The following is a 20,257-nucleotide window of genomic DNA, read 5'->3' as shown; positions in this document are numbered from 1 at the left end:
CCTTGACTCCATCACTACCACCAAGACCACTAGGACCAGCGCCCTACAAATGCTGATGGTTAAAACCAGCCGATACCTGCCCCCAGGCGCATTTAAATGTCTTGCTTTTTCAGCTGGGAACCAGAAAGCCCCCTCCTCAGCGTTTGGGTGGAATTAAGCTGCCCCCAATCCACAATGCACCTTATTGTCTTGTCTTCAGCTGCCAGAGCCACAAGAAAAGGGAAGAAAAGCCGATTGCAGAGGTACCAGCCAGGAAGCCGCAACCCCTTCCAGTCCATGGAAATCAAAGCCCCTGCTAGGCTGGGGGGAAATGTTGGGAAATCTGAGGGGGGAGCAGTGAATGTAAGGTATTGTCTCTGCAGCTCAGCAGTGTGAAGGAAATTGCAGAATCAGATCAGGCTAGAAGAGGGAGAGGGAAAACAAAAAAAGGCTGTTCTTCTAAATCCCTTCTTATCTACCTCTCCTATCTCCAGGACTGGGCCCAATGTACCTTTCGTAATCACTTCCAAGCCTGCCAATCAGACGCTGAGCACAGCCCTCACTGCCCTGGCTGAGGCAATTATAAAGGACTTGTCTGAGTGTATGAGAAGGGCATCGACGCTTCCAGTGCGCCCACTCAGAAGAGCTCGTCCACTTTCTCATTCCCTTCCTCCAGAGTGGAGGTAAGCTCTGCGTGACAGGGACTTAGTCAACTGGGCTTGCTTGTGGCTGTGTGTGCGAATATTTGTCTCTGCAAGTGGCAGGTTTGTGTAGCAGCGTGTGGAATGCCCACTTGAGGAGGGGTTACGTTGTAGTCTGCAATTTTCGCTTTGAATTTATTATAAAAGCGCTTTTATCAGATCTTAATAAAACCTGAAACTCACATCACCGTGGAAGGGTCATGCAAAGAGCCTTTTGGCATAAAACTGGGTAATCCGTGCAGTTTAGGAGACTTGCTTGGAGCAAGAGGCAGCAGCCCATACTAGGATTTCAAGGCATCATCTGTGCTTAGGATTAAGCCATTTCCATCCTCACTGAGCTCTGCTTCTGCAAAGCTTCAACGAGATCCAATACAATAATGAAAACCAGAGGAGGGCCAGATCCATTGGTTTCTAAAAATGCTTTCTTTCTTTTTTAAATAAGGATCACACAAATTGGTTTGGTTGTGTTACCGCTGGAATCTTTGAAAGTCACAGGACCTTTTTGTGCTTTTAAGAACTTCTTTCTAAGCTCTCACATTTCATTAAGAGTTCAGTTTTTTTTCTAGTCAGTACAGCTACGAGGAACTGCTCAGCTTCTCTTATTATTAAAACTGCATTTTATATGGTTGGAAACAGCGTGATCAGAACACAATCAACGGCACACGTTGCAAGGTTATAATGTCCCTGTCCCAAAGAGCTTGCTAGTTTAGTTTGCAGAAGGTCATGCAATGAGTGTGGGGGGGGGGGAACAGAGAAACTCACCCCTGACCGGTCCAGCATCTTAGCGTCCTTGTGGCTTGGGCTCACCTGCTCTGACTAAGTTTCAAGTAGTCGGGGGTTTCTTCGGGTCAAGGTTAATCTGCTGAGTAGATGGCGTAGGGAGCCACAGAAATCAAATCTTCTGTCCACAGCGTGCCTTCCTGTCGGCCCCACTCAGGAGAATTTTGATTAGAAAACCAAACAAAGCTGACAAGGAAAACAAATGACTTTTTAAATGTGTTCACCTGCCAGCTGTTTGATTTTCCAGCGCATTGCACAGACTGGAAACAGCTGGCATGGATTCAGTCTGTGCCGTGACAGAATTCGCACAGCGTGACCACCGAATTCACATGTGTTCTACATATCAGACGCCAGCAGGCCGAGCCTCAGTGCCTGTACCTTTGCCAAATGCCACCACATGCCCTGCATCATTGAAGGGTTTTGCTGTGTAATCATTAGTGAAAGCTTTTCTCTTTTTCAATTCCCTTCCCTTTGGGAGCAGTCGAGCTGGCTGGAAAGTTATCAATTCCAAGATTGGATTGAGCCGTTGTGGTTCTGATGGCATCGCAGGTGTGAGGGTTTAGAAGCAGTGAGTTACGCTTTTGAGGGAGCAGTTCTCCTACTTCAATGAATTATTTGTAATAGCACTACCAGACGCACGCAGCGCTGTACAGAGTCACGGAGGAGACAGTCCCTGCTCCAAAGAGCTTACAATCTAAACAGACAAACAGAATACAGTTAAGGGGAAGGGTTAATCAGCTGGCTGGGTTGGTGGGCAGTGAGGAGAAAGGTTATGGATTGAAGGTTACATCAAAAAGGTGGGCTTTCAGTCTGCTTTATGCAAGGTAAGGGGCTTGGCGGACAAACTCGGGTCATTTATTCCAGGCATAGGGGGCAGCTAGATGAAAGGAACGAAGTCTGGAATTGGCAGTGGAGGAGAAGGGTAACGCTAAGAGTGGCTGATCTGAGGAACGGAGTTCTCTGGGAGGGGTCTAAGGAGAGAGAAGAGAGGAGAGAGATTGAGGGGCAGCGAAGTAAACACACTTGTAGGTCAGCAATAGGAGCTTGAACTGTATGCGAAGGCAGATAGGGAGCCAGTGAAGTGACTTAAGGAGAGGGGTGACATGAACGTAGCGAGGTTGGCAGAAGATGAGTCACGCAGCAGAGTTCTGCACAGATTATAGAGGGGAGACGCGGCTCAGCAGGAGACCAGTTACAAGTAGATTACTGCAATCTAAGTGTGAGGTTATGGGAGTGTGGACAAGGGTCCGGGTAGTGTGCTCAGAGAGGAAGGGGCCAATTTTGGTGATGTTGTAGAGATAAAAGTGACCAGCCTTAGCAGTTTGTTGGACGTGCGTAGAAAATGAGAGGTCAGAATCGAAGATGACTCCAAGGTTGAGAGCAGAGGAGACTGGAACGATGACAGTATTATTTATGGAGATGGAGAACGGAGGGAGAGGAGCAGAGGGTTTAGGAGGAAACCGAATAAGATCTGGGAAAACTGATCATAAGAACATAAGAACATAAGCAGTGCCTCCGCCGGGTCAGACCATAGGTCCATCCTGCCCGGCAGTCCGCTCCCGCGGCAGCCCAAACAGGTCACGACCTGTCTGAATCACCAGAAGGGGCTCCCTTGCCACCTTGGTTTCTCATTGAAGTCCTATCTTCCCATCGAAGTCCTAACCCTCCGGTCTTGCACATGCACGACCTGTTGGGTTTCTATACTTATTACCTGGTTAGCTTTCTATACTTGTGTTACATCCCAGCTCCTCCCTCAGTATCCCACGATCCCTTTAGCCCTCAGGAATCCGTCCAATCCCTGTTTGAATCCCTGTACCGTACTCTGCCTGATCACTTCCTCCGGTAGCGCATTCCAAGTGTCCACGACCCTTTGGGTGAAAAAAAACTTCCTTGCATTGGTTCTGAATCTGTCCCCTCTTAACTTTTCTGAATGCCCTCTCGTTTTTGTAGTATTCAAAAGTTTGAAGAATCTGTCCCTCTCCACTTTCTCTATGCCCTTCATGATCTTGTAAGTCTCTATCATGTCCCCTCTAAGCCTCCGCTTCTCTAGGGAAAAGAGCCCCAGTTTCTCTAATCTTTCAGCATATGAAAGGTTTTCCATACCTTTTATAAATCGCCTCACTCTTTTCTGTACCCTCTCGAGTATTGCCATATCTTTCTTAAGGTACGGCGACCAATATTGGACCCAGTACTCCAGATGCGGGCGCACCATCGCCCGATACAACGGCAGGATAACTTCCTTCGTTCTGGTTGTAATACCTTTCTTGATAATGCCTAGCATTCTGTTCACCTTCTTAAGAGGCCACTGCGCACTGTGCCGACGGCTTCATTGGTTTGTCCACCAGTTCCCCTAAGTCCCTCTCTAGGCTACTTTCACCCATTACCAACCCTCCCATTGTATAGCTGTACTCGGGTTTCTGTTTCCTACATGCAAGACTTTACATTTCTCCATGTTAAAGTTCATCTGCCATTTATTCGCCCACTCTCCCAGTTTGTTCAGGTCCCTTTGTAAATCTTCGCAGTCCTCTTTAGTCCTAACTCCACTAAATAGTTTGGTGTCATCTGCAAATTTTATAACTTCGCACTTCGTCCCTGTTTCTATTTATAAATACATTGAACAGCAGCAGCCTGAGCACCGAACCCTGTGGAACTCCACTCGTGACCCTTCTCCAGTCTAAGTAGTGGCCCTTCACTCCTACCCTCTATCTTCCCCTCTAACTCTCTGTTCTGTCAGCAGCTGACCTACCAGGGCAAAAATCTATTGGGGGGGGGGTATTGAACAAGCACATATGAACATAAGGATAGCCTTAAGCCCAGTAGCCCGTTCTCATGCTGGCCAATCCAGGTCCCTAGTACCTGGTCAAAACCCAAGGAATAGCAACATTCCAGAATCCCAAAGAGTAACAAAAGATTCTAGAACCCCAAAGAGTAGCAACATTCCATGCTACCGATCCAGGGCAAGCAGTGGCTTCCCCCATGTCTATCTCAATAACAGACTATGGACTTTTCCTCCAGGAACCTGCCCAAACCTTTCTTAAAACCAGCTACGCTATCTGCTCTTACCACAACCTCTGCCAATGCATTTCAGAGCTTAAGTATTCTCTGAGTGAAAAAAATATTTCCTCCTATTGGTTTTAAAAGTATTTCCCTGTAACTTCATTGAGTGCCCCCCTAGTCTTTTTAATTTTTGACGGCGTGGCCCTCTCCTAAACATCTGAGCCCCAGTTTGCCTGAGTCTGGATCCTCTCTGCCCAAAAGTTCCTTTATTTTGAGTAGGTAAAGTCTGTCCATTTGCAGTCTACATACATTCAATGCTGTGCCTGAATTCAAGAAAGCATGGGACAGGCGTGTGGGATCTCTTAGGGGAAGGAGGAAATAGCAGTTGAAATGGATAAGCCATTTGACTTTTATCTGTCGTCAAGTTTTATGGTTTGGTTTTTGTAATAATTTATATTCCACATATCCTACAATTCTTTATTCAGATACTCAAGCAGTATTCCCTAACTGTCCTGGCAGGCTCCCACTCCATCTAATGTACCTGGGGCAGTAGGGATTAAGTGACTTGCCCAGGGTCACAAGGAGCAGTGCAGGATTCGAACCCACAACCTCAGGGTACCAAGGCTGTAGCTCTAACCTCTGCACCACCCACTCTGTGTAAAAGTTTTTCCCTATCGTATCATGATATATAGGGAAATGAAGAACCGACCACCAGCCCACGTCCTACACTTGCAGGCAGTGGAGAAGCACCTTCCAAAGAGCAGGAACTGAGCCGATCTCTCTGGAAAAGCTGGTGCGGAGACTGGCGGATGCTCAGTGTTTACTCAGGGCTCAAAGTGTACCTAAAAGGCTCATCAAAAGCTGGCACCTTCCCAGAGCCTGGCTGAGCGCTTCCATTCCCCTAACGCAAGTGCAATTTAAAACTAAATGGCCATTTGAACAAATATTTCATAAGTACCCATTAAAAATTACATTATAATGAAATGAATTCTCAAGTAGAATCACTGGCAATAAGCAGAGCCATTGTGCACCTGGGGAGTTTTGTGCAGGTCATTAGTGCTTGTTCTCAGCCTTTGTTTGACAGCTAAAAGCCAGAGAGAGCCACCTCGTTAGTGATAAATGATGGCTCTGATCTACAGCACGCGTGTGTGTCGTGGTGTCCACCCGTCTGGGTGTTATTGTCCCCTTTGTCTATGAAGCTGTTACACAAGACCCTTTTTCTGGGATATGGCTATTCCGTGAATTAAAACCTCTGTAATAGCATGTGCACGGATTGGGGGGGTGGGCTCGTGGACATGGCCAGACACAGTCATAAAGGTAACTAAAAACTCTTTATTAACTCAAAACAGATAAAAGCTGTTACATCGCAGGTTCAGAATTGAAGGCGTAAAGTCTCTTTAAATTCAAAGAAGTCTGAATTTGGGCCTGTGGCTGACAGGCCTCACGGGTAGTTTCTCTCAGGTACTCCAGAATTGGTTTGGCTCCAGCCAGACCACAGCCTCTCTCTCTCTCTAGTACTAAATCAAGATTTGGCTTTCCTCAGCCAAGTTACGGTAGCGATAGACATTTGGATAGGGTTCCCCAATATTCGTAAAGGGTATGAAAAGTCCATATGAAGATCAATTCGAATAAAGAAGGTGTGGCCAAAACTGGGACTAATGAAGCCAAACCAATTTTTCCATGCCAGCAAGTTTCCGGATTTTATCTAGCCAGAAACATTGAGAGGATCAAGGAGGATCCTTCCATTTCTATGCAATAAAGACTTTAGCAATAACTAATAATTGTCTAAAGTTAAATCCAAGTCACATATACCACATATACTCTATTGAAAGGGTAAATGTAACAACCACTATAAGACTTGTACATTTCTCAAACAATTGTTGCCAGCTCTAACCAAGAGATCTGGAGACTCTGGGGCCCTTTTACTAAGGCGTGTTACCCGATTTAGCGTGCACTAAATGCTAACGCATCCATTATATTCGATGGGTATGTTAGAATTAGCATGCGTTAAATTGGATATTGCGCCTTAGAAAAAGGACCCCCCTCTATGAGATATTTTTCTCAAACTGACGTCCCTCCCGCTGATCAATCACTGCCTATTTTATTTGTATTTATATTCTTTTACAAATTGTTAAACAATTTAGTGGAAATTAACAATTGAAATAAGAAACAAAAAAGCAAATTATAAAATAATTCCACGTTTTTGACTAATTTAGAGTCCGCAAAGTAGAGAGAGAGAGAATCCATCACCTTCAAGGGAAGTTGGTTCTCAGAAGTAACTCATAACTAAATCACATTACAGAGTACAGTCGGATTTAATTAACTAACTGTCTGGTTGAGGGACTCCATGGAAGGGTCTGAAGTTCTTCGAGCTGCCTTACCCTCCAGAAAAAAAAATTCAGGGTCATCCTCACTGCCTATTTTATAAATAGAAATTGTGCAGTCGCATAGCTCAAAACGTCTCTCGAGTTTTCCGTTTTGTAGGGTCCCATCCTTATGCTCAAGATAAACTCAAGAGGACTTTATTTTGTGCTTTTTGAGCTTTGCGACTGCATAATTTCTATTTTAAAAATCAGACACAGATAGTTAATGTTTCATAAGATGAGTCAATGCCCCAAAATAATGGCAAATCATAGAATATGGCACAGACAAAACGATAAACATAGACTGGTCTTCCCCACTCACCATTCAACAGTATCTCATAGCGTTAAAACTTTATGTGTCCTCTCGTCACTGGTCCCAATATTTATTTTAAAAATTTCTTACTTGTCTATTCCTAGGCAGTTTATAAGACACAGTGTTAAAATGCAGGCACATACAATAATTTTGTACAAATACACAATAAAGACATCAGTTTCTTCAGAAAACAATTGTCTGACATATCAATGGCAGGACCAGAAATAAGCAAACATTTAAATGCCTCCATGAATAAGGTGGGTTTTAATACCTTCGTAAATTTTTGAAAATCCAAGAGGGCTCTTAATGGTCCAGTTAGATTGTTCCATAAGGTCACTCCTGCTAAAGAGAAAGCAGATGCTCTTATGCTTTCAGAATGTGCTTTTGAAAAATCTATCAAAGACAATCGTATCGTCCCCTCGGACCGTAAGGTTCTGAGCGGTCGGTAGAGTGTCAAGTACCAAGGAATGCCCTGATGAATTACCTTAAATACCAACATCGTTGTTTTGAAAATAATTTGAAACCTTACAGGCAGCCAATGAAGGTTTTTTTAACCGCGGTGTGATACGGTCACACTTTCTCACGCCACAGACTAAGCGTGCAGCAGTGTTTCGGATCATCTGTAGGGCATTACTCTGTGCTGACACAATCTCCAACTAAAGGGCATTGCAGTAATCTATTTCACAGCAATTACTGTCTGAACCACTATTCGAAAATCCTACACTGACATCATCGACTTTAACCTTCTCAATAGTCGCATTTGAAAGAATGTAGATGTCACTCCAGCTAGTACCTGATCTTTCATACTCAGTCTAACCAGACTCCTACGATTTTCAGCTTTTTGTGCATTTCACTTATCTTTTTATGGTACGATTTCAGAGGGCTAGATCCAACATGTTTCGCCCAAAGCTGTTTCAAGGATCCTCCCCAGAGCCATCCATTGCCATCCGACTCTGCTATATTCCATGAGTCAGAGAAAAAGATATCATAACGAACCGTGCAATAAAGAAACTTTCACATCAATTAATTAAAGGAAATGATGGAACATTCGTTGTTTTGTTGTTTCACGTCTCTCTAATTACTGCTTGTGACCCTTTACAGCACAAGATGTTTTGACCCGGCCAGTTTGATACCCAGACATAATCCAATACAAGCAGTCTGTTGGTTCTAAAGCGTCATAAACAAAATGTCAAGTATTACATTGAAACGCGACAAGAAATTCAGTCATAATGGATATCTCTATTGCAATTCAAAACTCAACCATAATGAAACGGTTTAGTTTTGGCACTGTGACAAAATGTTACCAAAAATGAGCACAGAACTGAAAAGTCAAAAATGTAATTTCAAATAGGGGGAAGGTTTTAAGTACAAGTTTTATCTGGATTTGACACACAGAAAGTTTGAGTGTAGGATACAAATTATTCTTATGTGACACATACTGGTTTTGGTACCAATATACATTTCCTTGTAGGCTATCGGTCAAGGGCAGGACTGTAGGTGAAGAGGTCTGGTTTTATTGCTTTTCTAAAGTTGAGGAGTCCTTCAAGAGATCTGATCTGGACCCAGCTATCATAGCAACATCCCAAAGTCTACTCCCCAAATCTCTCTTGGCTAGGAACCCACTGGTACCCACCCACCCTGCACCACAAGCAGCCCAGCTCAGTCTGCTTGGAAGGGACTTTCTGCAAGTTGTGCTCATCAGGCAGTCAGTCTCTTTCTTTCCCCTTCCATCTGCTGTCCCTGTTCCCTTTTCATTTCCCTGTAACTTGTGCACAGGGAGAACCGAAATCTAGCAGTTATTTGCCTTCTTGTTCTGGCTCAAGGTGTTCCCGGCCAATCAGACAGTATCAGGCTGCCTAAAAGAGTCAAAGTGACTTTGTACAAAGCAGATAGCATTAACCCAGGAGCCAGAGATAAGGCACCTTTATACCAGTAAAACAAATCCTAGCATTCAGTCAGCTTCCTGCATGGCTTTCTACAAGGGCAGGTTTAATCTGGACCCTATTCCCAGGGGCTTCTCATGCCTCTCTCAGTCTTTCATGTACTGTGCGTGGGACACTGGGCAAAAACTTCAGTCTGGTGCTTATTCCTTGTCACTAGGAAACCCAACACAGAGTTCAAATCCCACCGTGGCACCTTCTGACCTTGAGCAAGTCTCAGATATAAACTTCAGAGTGATCCTGAATTAATTTTTTTGCAGGTCCCATGTGCTAATTGGACAATTAACCTAGAACCAGCAAAATTAAATAGGAAAACCCCTGTTTCACATGCTGCAGTGCAAATGGACCTCTCGTTTCTACAGCATGCAGCGCTGTTCATTACATTAACGTGTAAGAGACTTAAAATCTGATCAGACAGACAAACAGAACAATTGGGGTAGGGAATTATAGAGGGAGTGGCAAAATAGACACTGCCAGAGACGGAGCTTGGCACCTCACCCATATTTTTACCACAGCTTAGTAAAAAGGTCTCTGAGATTGGGTTTCTGCCTGGTACTTGGGACCAGTGGGTTGGCCACTGTTGGAAACAGGACACTGGGCTTGATGGACCTTCAGTCTGTCCCAATATAGCAATTCTTATGTGAGCCAAGTATAGGGTAATCAAGCTAGTGTGACATCACTGCTGAGGTTGGCTCGTAGGCATTGGTGGGATGAGGCTTTATGACATCACAATCTCAGCTCTGGAATGTTGCTACATGTACCTGTGGACACTGGGCTTGAGGGACCTTCAGTCTGTCCCCTTATGGCAACTCTTGTGTTCTTAGATTGTAAGTCCTCTGGGGCATGAAAATACCTCGTGTACCTGAATGTAACTCATTTTGCTACAACTAAAAGGGCACAAATTAAATCTCCAACAAATGGGTTCTAATCCCAGCCCTGTTGCTTAAATGTTTTCTGAGTGAAAAAATATTTCCTCCTTTTGGTTTTAAACGTATCTCCATGTAACTTCGAGTGTCCCCTAGTCTTTGTCATTTTGACAGGTGAAAAATCGATCCACTTGTACCCGTTCTACTCCACTCAGCATTTTGTAGACTTCAATCCTATCTTCTCCTCAGCCGTCTCTTTTCCAAGCTGAAGAGCCCTAACCATTTTAGTCTTTCCTCATTCGAGAGGAGTTCCATCCCCTTTATATTTACTTTGGAGGAAATTCTATAAACGTTGCTTTAACTTAGTCACCTGTACATGTCCTACCGTCACCTAAGTTACGAGGGAAACGCCATTTCAAATGGTATTTAAATAACATTTCAAGACACCTACGGGTGCCAGTGGCATAATGAGAGAAAGAGACAGCACCTAATGGCACCCCTCCCTGCCCTCTTCTCTACCCCCTCCCCTCCACACGCTCCTTCCCTACCTTCCCCCCACTGTCATGTGTGCACACAGTTTCCCTTCCGCCATACCACTGTAATGTTCCTGGCGTGAGCAGCAACCCCCAAGTTGCTGTTGCATCACTTCCTAGGTGCGGATCCAGGAAGTGATGTCAGAGGAAGAGCCAATGCTTGCGTGATGCCACAACAGCACCGTGCCAAGAACGTTACAGAGGTACGGGGGAAGGGAAACGGTGTGCACACTTGGCAGTGGAGGGGGAAGGGAAGGAGTGGGTGGCGGAGAGGTGGACGGGTGCCTGCACCCTCATGACGATGGCACTGATCGGCATTTAAACAAACTGTGTCAGAATTGCACCTCTAGAGGTGCCTACTGATGCCTAATGCCACTGAAGGCATGGCTAATGCCACAAGTGGCATTGGGCTCTGGCAGGCGTCTCTGGAGATGCGATTCATGTCAGAGGTAGGTGCCGGAAATGTAAGCCTTGAAAATCGTGGCCTACCATTTCCTGAGGCGCAATTCTCCAAACAGCACACGATCGGCCAAGTTTAAGGCAGCCGCCAACAATGGTGCCTTTTAAAGAATCTGGATCTTATTGTCTTCCTGGCACATTAGTTCAGAAAGTAATGTAGCAGAATCTAGGCATTGTGTTTGATAGATTTTATGCATATTTTTGGTATATTAGAAATTAACAGATGAATAGGTTGGTCTCAAGATTAGCGTTGCAATGATAACCTGGAGATGCTCCTTCAAACTAATCCTATAGGGCAGAGCTCCCCAAAACCCACATTTCACCATAGCTGCATCAATATTCTCTACCTCTAGGGGGGCCACACAGGTGTATTTATTTATTTATTTATTTATTTTTACTTCGTTTCTATCCTGTTGTCCCCAAACAGCTCAGAACGGGTTACAGGTTAACGTACATAATTACAATACAAGTTTTTATCCTAAGTCAACACATACTAAGCAATGATCACCGTACAGGTCATGGGCCTGATGGGCCACCGCGGGTGCGGACTGCTGGGCGCGATGGACCTCTGGTCTGACTCAACAGAGGCAACTTCTTATGTTCTTATGTTCTTATTAGAACATCAGGTTGAAGACTAGAGGAGCCTGGTTCAAATCCCAATTATGCTCCTTGTGATCTTGGGCAAGAAAAATCAGCTGGTCATACAATTAGATTTTCCACAACTAACTCTTGGGTTAATACAGTATTCTATAAGTTCTTTTGTGCAGAATAAGAAGAACTTCCCAAGCAAAAAATTCCTGTCTATCTTTATCTCCACAAGGCCAAACCAAGCCAATATCCTTTCCTGGTTGCTGTACATGAAGAAAGACACGGTACTACTCGAAAGGGTCCAGAGAAGAGCGACTAAGATGATTAAGGGGTTGGAGGAGCTGCCGTAGAGCGAAAGATTAGAGAAACCGGGCCTCTTCTCCCTCATGATCGAAACATTCAAGGTACTGAAGGGGATAGACTTAGTAGATAAGGACAGGTTGTTCACCCTCTCCAAGGTAGAGAGAACGAGAAGACACTCTCTAAAGTTGGAAGGGGATAGATTCCGTACGAACGTAAGGAAGTTCTTCTTCACCCAGAGAGTGGTAGAAAACTGGAACGCTCTTCCAGAGTCTGTTATAGGGGAAAACAGCCTCCAGGGACTAAAGACAAAGTAGATAAAGACAGGTTTTTCACCCTCTCCAAGGTAGGGAGAACGAGAGGGCACCCTCTAAAGTTGAACGGGGATAGAGTCCGTACAAACGTAAGGAAGTTCTTCTTTACCCAGAGAGTGGTAGAAAACTGGAACGCTCTTCCAGAGTCTGTTATAGGGGAAAACAGCCTCCAGGGACTAAAGACAAAGTAGATAAAGACAGGTTTTTCACCCTCTCCAAGGTAGGGAGAACGAGAGGGCACCCTCTAAAGTTGAACGGGGATAGAGTCCGTACAAACGTAAGGAAGTTCTTCTTTACCCAGAGAGTGGTAGAAAACTGGAACGCTCTTCCGGAGTCTGTCATAGGGGAAAACACCCTCCGGGGATTCAAGACAAAGTTAGACAAGTTCCTGCTGAACAAGAACGTGGCTAGTCTCAGTTAGGGCGCTGGTCTTTGACCAGAGGGCGTGAGCGGACTGCTGGGCATGATGGACCACTGGTCTGACCCAGCAGCGGCAGTTCTTATGTTCTTGTGTTCTTAATCCAATATCAATGTCCGTATTATAGAGTTTACAGGTTGAATTAGTCAGTTACAGAGCCAGATTTTTCCATACAAGTTTTTATCCTAACTCAACACCTATCGAGGGACATGAATCCATCCACATACTGTACATTTCTTTGCGATCCATCGGTTGTGGGCGGGGGAGGTAGGCTTTGATTGCTTTCCTAAAGCTGGAGAGACTTCAAGGGATCTGATCTGTAGGGGCAGGTCATTCCAGTGGCTCGGTATGAAATGAGAGTGGGAACGTGGTTTGGCAGTTTGCAGTTGAAGGGCATGTCCAGGGGGCGTTTTGGGCCGTGATCATGGAGTTACAGCCGCAGAAAAATTGAAACGCACTTCTCTAGGGTTTCCCAACCTCTGATGTTTGTGAGTGAGATTGCCGAAGGGTTAGAAGGTTAAGGTTTGCCTTTATGCAGAGGATACCAAGATTTGTAGCAGGGTGGACACCCCGGAGGGAGTGGAAAATATAAAAAAAGTTAGAAGAATGGTCTAAGGTCTGGCAACTAAAATTCAATGCAAAGACTTGCCGAGTGATGCATTTGGGGAGTAGAAATCCGAGGAAGCCATATGTGCTGATATGCACCGAAGAGGAGAGGGACCTTGGAGCGATAGTGGCTGAGGAACTGTGGGACAAGGCAGTGGCTGTAGCCAGATGGATGCTAGGATGTATAGAGAGGTGTAACCAGTAGAATTATTGTTTCTATTATTTATATTCTGCCTTTAAACAATGCGGATTACAACCAAACATACACAATGAAAATAGCAAAACAAAGTGTCAAACACATAAAAATTGCCAGATCATATAAAAAACATCATCTATCATACTTCATCTTGCAAAACAGATGACGTTTTAACAATTTTTTAAATTTACACAAATCTTTTTGCTGCTTGATATGGTCTGGAAACTTGTTCCATTCAGCAGGTCCCACATCCAGGAAATTACTAAATCTCAATAGTCTGTAAGCATAATTTCTTATGAGTTGGAATAATACAGACATTTAGAAGGTATTAATATAGAACCCAATCTTTTCCGGAGAAAGGAAAATGGTAAAACTAGAGGACATGAATTGAGGTTGTGGGCTGGTAGACTTAGGAGTAATATTAGGAAATTATTTTTCACGGAGAGGGTGGTGAATGCTTGGAATGCCCTCCCAAGAGAGGGGGTGGAGATGAAAACAACGACAGAATTCAAAAATGCATGGGACGAATACAGAGGATCTCTAATCAGAAAATGAAGGGTATAATTGGAAGAACTAAGGCCGGTACTGGGCAGACTTGAACAGTTTGTGTCCTGTAAATGGCTTAGGATGGGCTGGGGAGGGCTTTGACGGGAATTGCGGTAATTTGGGATGGTCTAGGTAGGCTGGAATGAGCTTGGACGGCAACTCCAGTAGCTGGAATTAAGCACATTATTGGACAGACTTCTACCATCTATGACCCAGAAATATCAATAAACAAAGACAACTGAACTTAATCCTGGATCTGTAATGCAAGTGCCTGGATGGACCATTCAGGTCTTTATCGGCTGTCATCTACTTCTTTTTCGCTTGTCACAGTGCTTGGGTGTAGTGCAGTCTTTTACCACAGAATGGTTGTGGGGAGGACCAGTGGGTCAAAAGGACCAAGACCATGTGAGCGTAATCTGGGAGGCTCCTAGTTTTAAATCACTGTGGAGAATGTGTCTTCTGGGGGTCAGTTTTTCATTCTGTCCTATAGCAACTTAGTTACTTTTGACCCTAGGGATTAATTACCCACAATGCAGAGCCTACATCACCTTCCTTATTAAGGTTGCCAAGCTGTCAGGTGACCTCCTCCACAGCCACAGAGCCTCCAGGTCATTGCACCAGTTCTGGGTCGGGGGGGGGGGGGCTCTCTCTGCAGCACCATAGAGGCCAATGAGCTAACAGACTGTTTGTTTAGCCTGAGTTTGATCTTGTGGTCAAGCATCGTTCCTTTATCCTTTGACTGTATTTATTCATGGTTTTATTTTCGTAGCACTGGTGTTTGGATAGACTTTGGTGAAGAATTTCAGAGAGTTGGAGTTTACCATAGCCTTTCCTGGGAGCACCGATGACTCCAGGTAGGGCAGTGCTGAAACGTCAGGCCTATCCTGCTAACCGTCCTCTCAGTGCATTCTGGCCCCTGTAGTCCTGCTGTTCTGTGAACAGAAAGGCCCACAATGCACTGGGTGTATATACAGAAAGTGTGACTTGGCTTCAATTTCCAGCAGGATGGAGTAAGGTTGATAGAAATGAGTGGGATGGGTTACAGAAGCAGTTTTTGATGTGTATTGTAACACCTTTACAGAAGCTCATTTATTGTAGCACCATTACAAAGCTCAAATATGTTAGATAGATTGTGAGGCCACCAAGACAGATAGGGACAAGTGACTGAATGTAAAACCGCTTAGACAATAGCCGATATATTAATAAATAAATAAAAAACCACTCTAAATTGATTTCCCCCCTGTCATTAGCAGCGGTATAGAAGCTTTCAATAAACAATGAACAGTGAAAGATAAGCATCTCCATAGCCAGAGCTGAACAAACAAAAACCCTTCTCAAAGGTACCAGCCCTCCTCCCTGCAAATGAGAAAACTTGCTCCAGCACTGGGAGATGCAGACTGGCGATTCCTGGCCCCAGTTAAATAGCACCGAATCTAGCATCCCCCCCCCCTTCCCTCATAGACTCCATCACCATTTGTCTGAGCAGAACACTTTGATGGGCATCTACAGTCTCTCTTCTTCTTTCTGATTCTGCATAGAAAAATAAAATGACGGCACATAAAGACCTGAATGGTCCATCCGGCCTGCCCATATGTTATACCCATTACAAATACATGATTAAATTAACTTCTCTTCTTTGATATTTCTGGGTCGTAGACTGTAAAGTCCACCTGGGATTGTCCTGGGTTCCAAATACTGAAGTTGCCATCTAATCAAGCCATTGTGACATCACTGCTGAGGTTGGCTCTAAGGCATTGGTGGAATGAAGCATTATGACATCACAATCTCAGCTCTGGAATGTTGCTACTCTTTGGGGTTCTTCCAGGTAACATAGTAACATACAGCAGATAAAGACCTGAACGGTCCATCCAGTCTGCCCATAAGTTATACTCATTTTAAAAATCCATGATTAGATTAACTTGTCTCTTCTTTGATATTTCTGGGCCGTAGACTGTAGAGTCTGGTATTGTCCTAGGTTCCAAACGCTGAAGTTGCCATCTAATCAAGCCATTGTGACATCACTGCTGAAGTTGGCTCTTAGGCATTAGTGGAATGAGGCATTGTGACATCACTGCTGAGGTTGGCTCTTAGGTATTGGTGGAATAAGGCATTATGACATCACAATCTCAGCTCTGGAATGAGGCTACTCTTTGGGGTTCTGCCAGGTAACATAGTAACATACAGCAGATAAAGACCTGAACGGTCCATCCAGTCTGCCCATAAGTTATACTCATTTTAAAAATCCATGATTAGATTAACTTGTCTCTTTGATATTTCTAGTATTGTCCTAGGATCCAAACGCTTAAGTTGCCGTCCAAACTCACTCCAGCCTATCCAACCATCCCTACCGTAAAGTCTGGCCAGGTACATTCTCCTATTCCATATTAGTGGAGTTCCCATTGATGCCCATCCTACACCAAATCACCATATATGAGACACGGACCATGCAGGTCTGTCCAATACTGGCCTTAGTACCTTAATTTATATCCTTCGTCATTCTAGTCTGCATCGAACAAAATGAAATATCCCAGCTTTCCACCATTTCTTATTTCTAAAGCATTGCCAGACGCACACAGTGCTGCAAATTAAACACGCAAGAGACGGTCCCTGCTCAAAAGAGCTTCCAATCTACTTATGACAGAGAGAGGACAAAGGTGAATTTATATATGATACTTAGGTGGGAATTACAAGGGACTTAAGAGGAAATGATGAGAGATATGGGTGCTTTACAAATTGGAGCCATATGGTAACCGTAACCAAAGTCCCCCTAGCAGCCAGGCCTTTTGGTTTCGGCTTTTTGCTCTTTGAGTTTAGCTTCAGCCCGATTCTGATCTCTTCATTGCTGCAAAAGAATTTTGTAGGGACAACTGAGAGGGTGCACACCTCTGTCCCAACTCTTAATCCAGCAGAGCCTACTGGAGGACAGCTATTTTCAAGTTGTCTTATTCTCTGTGGAAGTGGAGGTAAGTTGGTTAGATGCCAGAGAGCCCGGATGCTGTTTTCAAAGCAGCCAGTCCTGGTTTGAGTTTGGTGAGCTCTCTTTGAGTTGTAGACAGATGGGGCAAGCCCCAGCCTCCAAATGGTATGCCTTAAAACTAAGGCTCGGAATGAGTTAGAATGGCCGAACTATGACAATAGCCAATCAGCAAGATTATATGATTAATAAAGAAGTGTATTGGGAGGACTACATAAAAAATACAAACTATGTGGGGTGAGGGTAGGTTGGGAGGCAGACTGAAAAAAATGGTTAAAAAAATGAAAAAGTATGACAAAAATAATAAGCGACATGTTTGACTTTCACTGAGTCCCCTCAAGGGCAAGAGTCAGAAACCTGAGTATTTGCTGTTTGTGTTTGAAGAGTAAATGATTTTTATTGTATTCCATTATGCCTTGGGAAATGCAAACTCCAGGTGGGGAAAAGGTCTCGCAATCCATCCCCCTGGATACTGAGCTCACAGCAGTCAGCATTTCTTTTAACCATCAGCTTCCATAGGGAAACCCCCCCCCCCCAAAAAAAAAAAAACCCCTGGATATTTCTTGTCAGCCTCTGAATATCTGGAGAGAGAGGGGAGGCAGCAGCAGTATTTAGCCCCTATCAGAAGTGCTTATCCGGACAGATTTATCCCAGCCTTTTTCCTGCCTTCGTTTATCCAGGTAGTGGCTGAAAATGGCTGCTTTCTGGATAACATTTGTTTGTGTAAGGGAAATTTAAAAAGATTACAGTTACGGTAATCCAGAATACGGCCGCTAAATTGACTTATGGTAAAAAGAAATACGATCATGTATCCCCCCTTCTGAAAGCCCTTCATTGACTTCCAGTTGGTTTCAGAATCCACTTCAAATGTGCAAGTATCACTTTCAAAATTTTGTATGGAATTCTTATGCCTTTGGTCTCAATTTCTTTGACCTCATTACGGTCCATGAAGTCAAGAAACTTCCAGACGTATAAACTATCTTTCCCATCACTCAAAGGAATAAAATCTTTACGATACCTCTCTGGATCTCTTTCATATGCTTTTACATCCATTTGGAATGAACTTCCAGTAAATATTAGAACGCTTCCTTTTCATTCAACCTTTAGGAAATTTCTAGAAACACATCTTTTTGATAGATCTTATCTAGGCTGTGGATCCTGTTAAACTCATCCTTGTGTAGTTGTTAACTAGATCTGATCTAATTATGTTAAATATCTTTATGTAAACTGAGTCGAGCTTCCATTAGATTAGATTAGATTACCCCAGCTCTGCTCCCAGCTGGGTCCAGCACTGTCCGGATAGCAGTAAGGCGGTCTGGACAGCACCAGCCAGTTACTGCTGCTTAATCTGTCCTGCTGTCTGGAAAAGTCCTTTTAATTAATTAATTTATTTATTTTTAAAATTTCTATATCGTTTTTATCCAAAAAGGTTTACAAGGAATTACATACATAAAAAGTTAAGAATCCAGACAAAAATAAGAAGATAAAACAGACATATTCAGTCTAACATAAAAAGCTTCAAAGCAATAGTTGAGTCTTCAATATTTTCCTAAAGGAATTCCTCTCTCCCCTTGAGGCAATGGAGAAGGTTAGGGGGGTTACCCAGGGTCACAAGTAGTGTCAGAAAAGTGTGATCTCACCCCACTGTGCTAGTCACTCCCTAGGAGCCACTGTACCAAAAGGTGAGAGAGGTCTCTCAGAGCTGCTTCTTCTGCTTTTAAACCTAGACGTGAAAGGAGAATGATCCAGCCCAGGCCTCGCTACGTCATCGACCGTTCTGCCTACTCTGTTGCACTCTTCGATGAGGAATATGAAAAGAAGATCCGGAGCTATCCTGTCGGTGGCAAAGCCAGAAAACTGTTTAGGTAAGACTGAATGCCTTCTAGTCATGGCACACATCTGCCGGATCCTGAATGCGGCCCCTGCTCGGGCACTGAGCTGCTTTTAGTAGGGGGGTGTTGGATGTTCTTTTTTTTTTTTTATTTTATTTATCATTTCAAATAATTACATACATAATTGTACAGGAAATACTGAATACATCTCTTCAATTCATCAAAAGATAAATGAATATGAAACATAAACCATAAGAAAATATCTAACATAGTCCACCTATGGGAGGAGAAAAAGCTTCAAAAAACCACCTTGTGGGAATCAAAGAATTAACTAAATGTCATAATTAAAGAGGAAAAATTCCTAACATTCCATGTTCACATTATACTGTTTCACTCTGGACCACGGAAAACCCCCAATTGGGTAGGTTCAAAGAAAATATATTTATTCCCTTGATAGGAAATAAAACACTTACAAGGAAATCTTAACTGAAAACTTGCCCCCAAAGAAATCACTTTTATACGGTATGTAAGAAATTCTTTCCCGTGAGATTAAGTCTATTTAGATACATCTGGAAAGGATTTTCACTTTAGTACCTGCTCAAATGGAATTAAACCGAATGAAATGAAAGCACCTGAAATGTGATCATTCGGGGGGTCCCCAGGCCTGATCTTTTAGGTCCCCATCCAGTCAGGTTTTCATGATTTCTGTAATGAATATGCATGAATATGTTCAATTACTTATATTTTGAATCACCTTTCATGAGAGGCTCCATCCTTCCCCTCCCCCCTCTGCCAGGGTGATGTGCAAAAAATAACTGATAATTTCCTAAACAAAATACATTCATAACCAAACCTATAAGATATAAATTCAAGGCCCATTAATAAATCAACAAATAGAACTGCAAACCCAAACTATAACTATAACCAGACATAGCGGTTAAAATTATGACCCAGTGGGTAAAAGTGTCAGGCAATGACCCTATATGTCCCTAGAACAGTATATTTGCATAAAATGAAGGCAGTGCATGCAAAGGGATCTCATGCATATTCATTTGGATGTCCTGAAAACCAGACCTATTTGCAGTCTCTCAGGGCTAGATTTGGAGACACCTGACCGCTGTTCTAGTGTGGTATGTGTTGAAACGTACATATGACCCGTATAGGTTCAGCATGGCTAAAACCGAATAGCAGTGAGCAAGGGTTGGGTGGATTATCACAAAAATTGGTAAGACAGGAAAGGAGGCCCGTCACCTGGTCATTAGATTACATATTCAAAGACGAAGATGGCAAGTTGGTACTATTTGAGTTTCTGCCAGACACTTGTGAGCTGCGTTGGCCACTGTGGAGACAGGATATTGGGCTAGATAAAGTCTAGGGTTACTACATGGTTCCAGAAAAAGGAGGACGGATGGAGATATCCAGGTTTTACGTCCATTGAAAGCAATGGAAGTAAAACCCGGATGTCTCAATCTGTCCTCCTTTTTCTGGAGCTATACGGTAACCCTAAGATGGACCATTGTTCTGACCCAGTAGGGCTTTTCTTATGACAAGG

General features: G+C 43.6%; 1 protein-coding gene across 1 annotated transcript in view; it reads left to right on the top strand.

Moving 5' to 3' along the window:
* Positions 1 to 584: 584 nt before the first annotated feature.
* Positions 585 to 20,257, top strand: part of SLC26A9 (solute carrier family 26 member 9) — a 53,673-nt gene continuing 34,000 nt past the window's right edge. Inside the window, exons 1-2 of the mRNA XM_033918825.1 lie at positions 585 to 662; positions 18,601 to 18,738. Of these exons, the coding sequence (XP_033774716.1) occupies positions 18,614 to 18,738 (125 nt within the window). The 5' untranslated portion in view covers positions 585 to 662; positions 18,601 to 18,613. The remainder of the gene's footprint in view (positions 663 to 18,600; positions 18,739 to 20,257) is intronic.

This window comes from Geotrypetes seraphini, chromosome 13, assembly GCF_902459505.1.
Source record: "Geotrypetes seraphini chromosome 13, aGeoSer1.1, whole genome shotgun sequence".
In the NCBI taxonomy this organism is placed as follows: domain Eukaryota; kingdom Metazoa; phylum Chordata; class Amphibia; order Gymnophiona; family Dermophiidae; genus Geotrypetes; species Geotrypetes seraphini.
The sequence above is the reverse complement of the archived record's forward strand: the minus strand, read 5'-3'. Positions and strand labels throughout refer to the sequence as shown.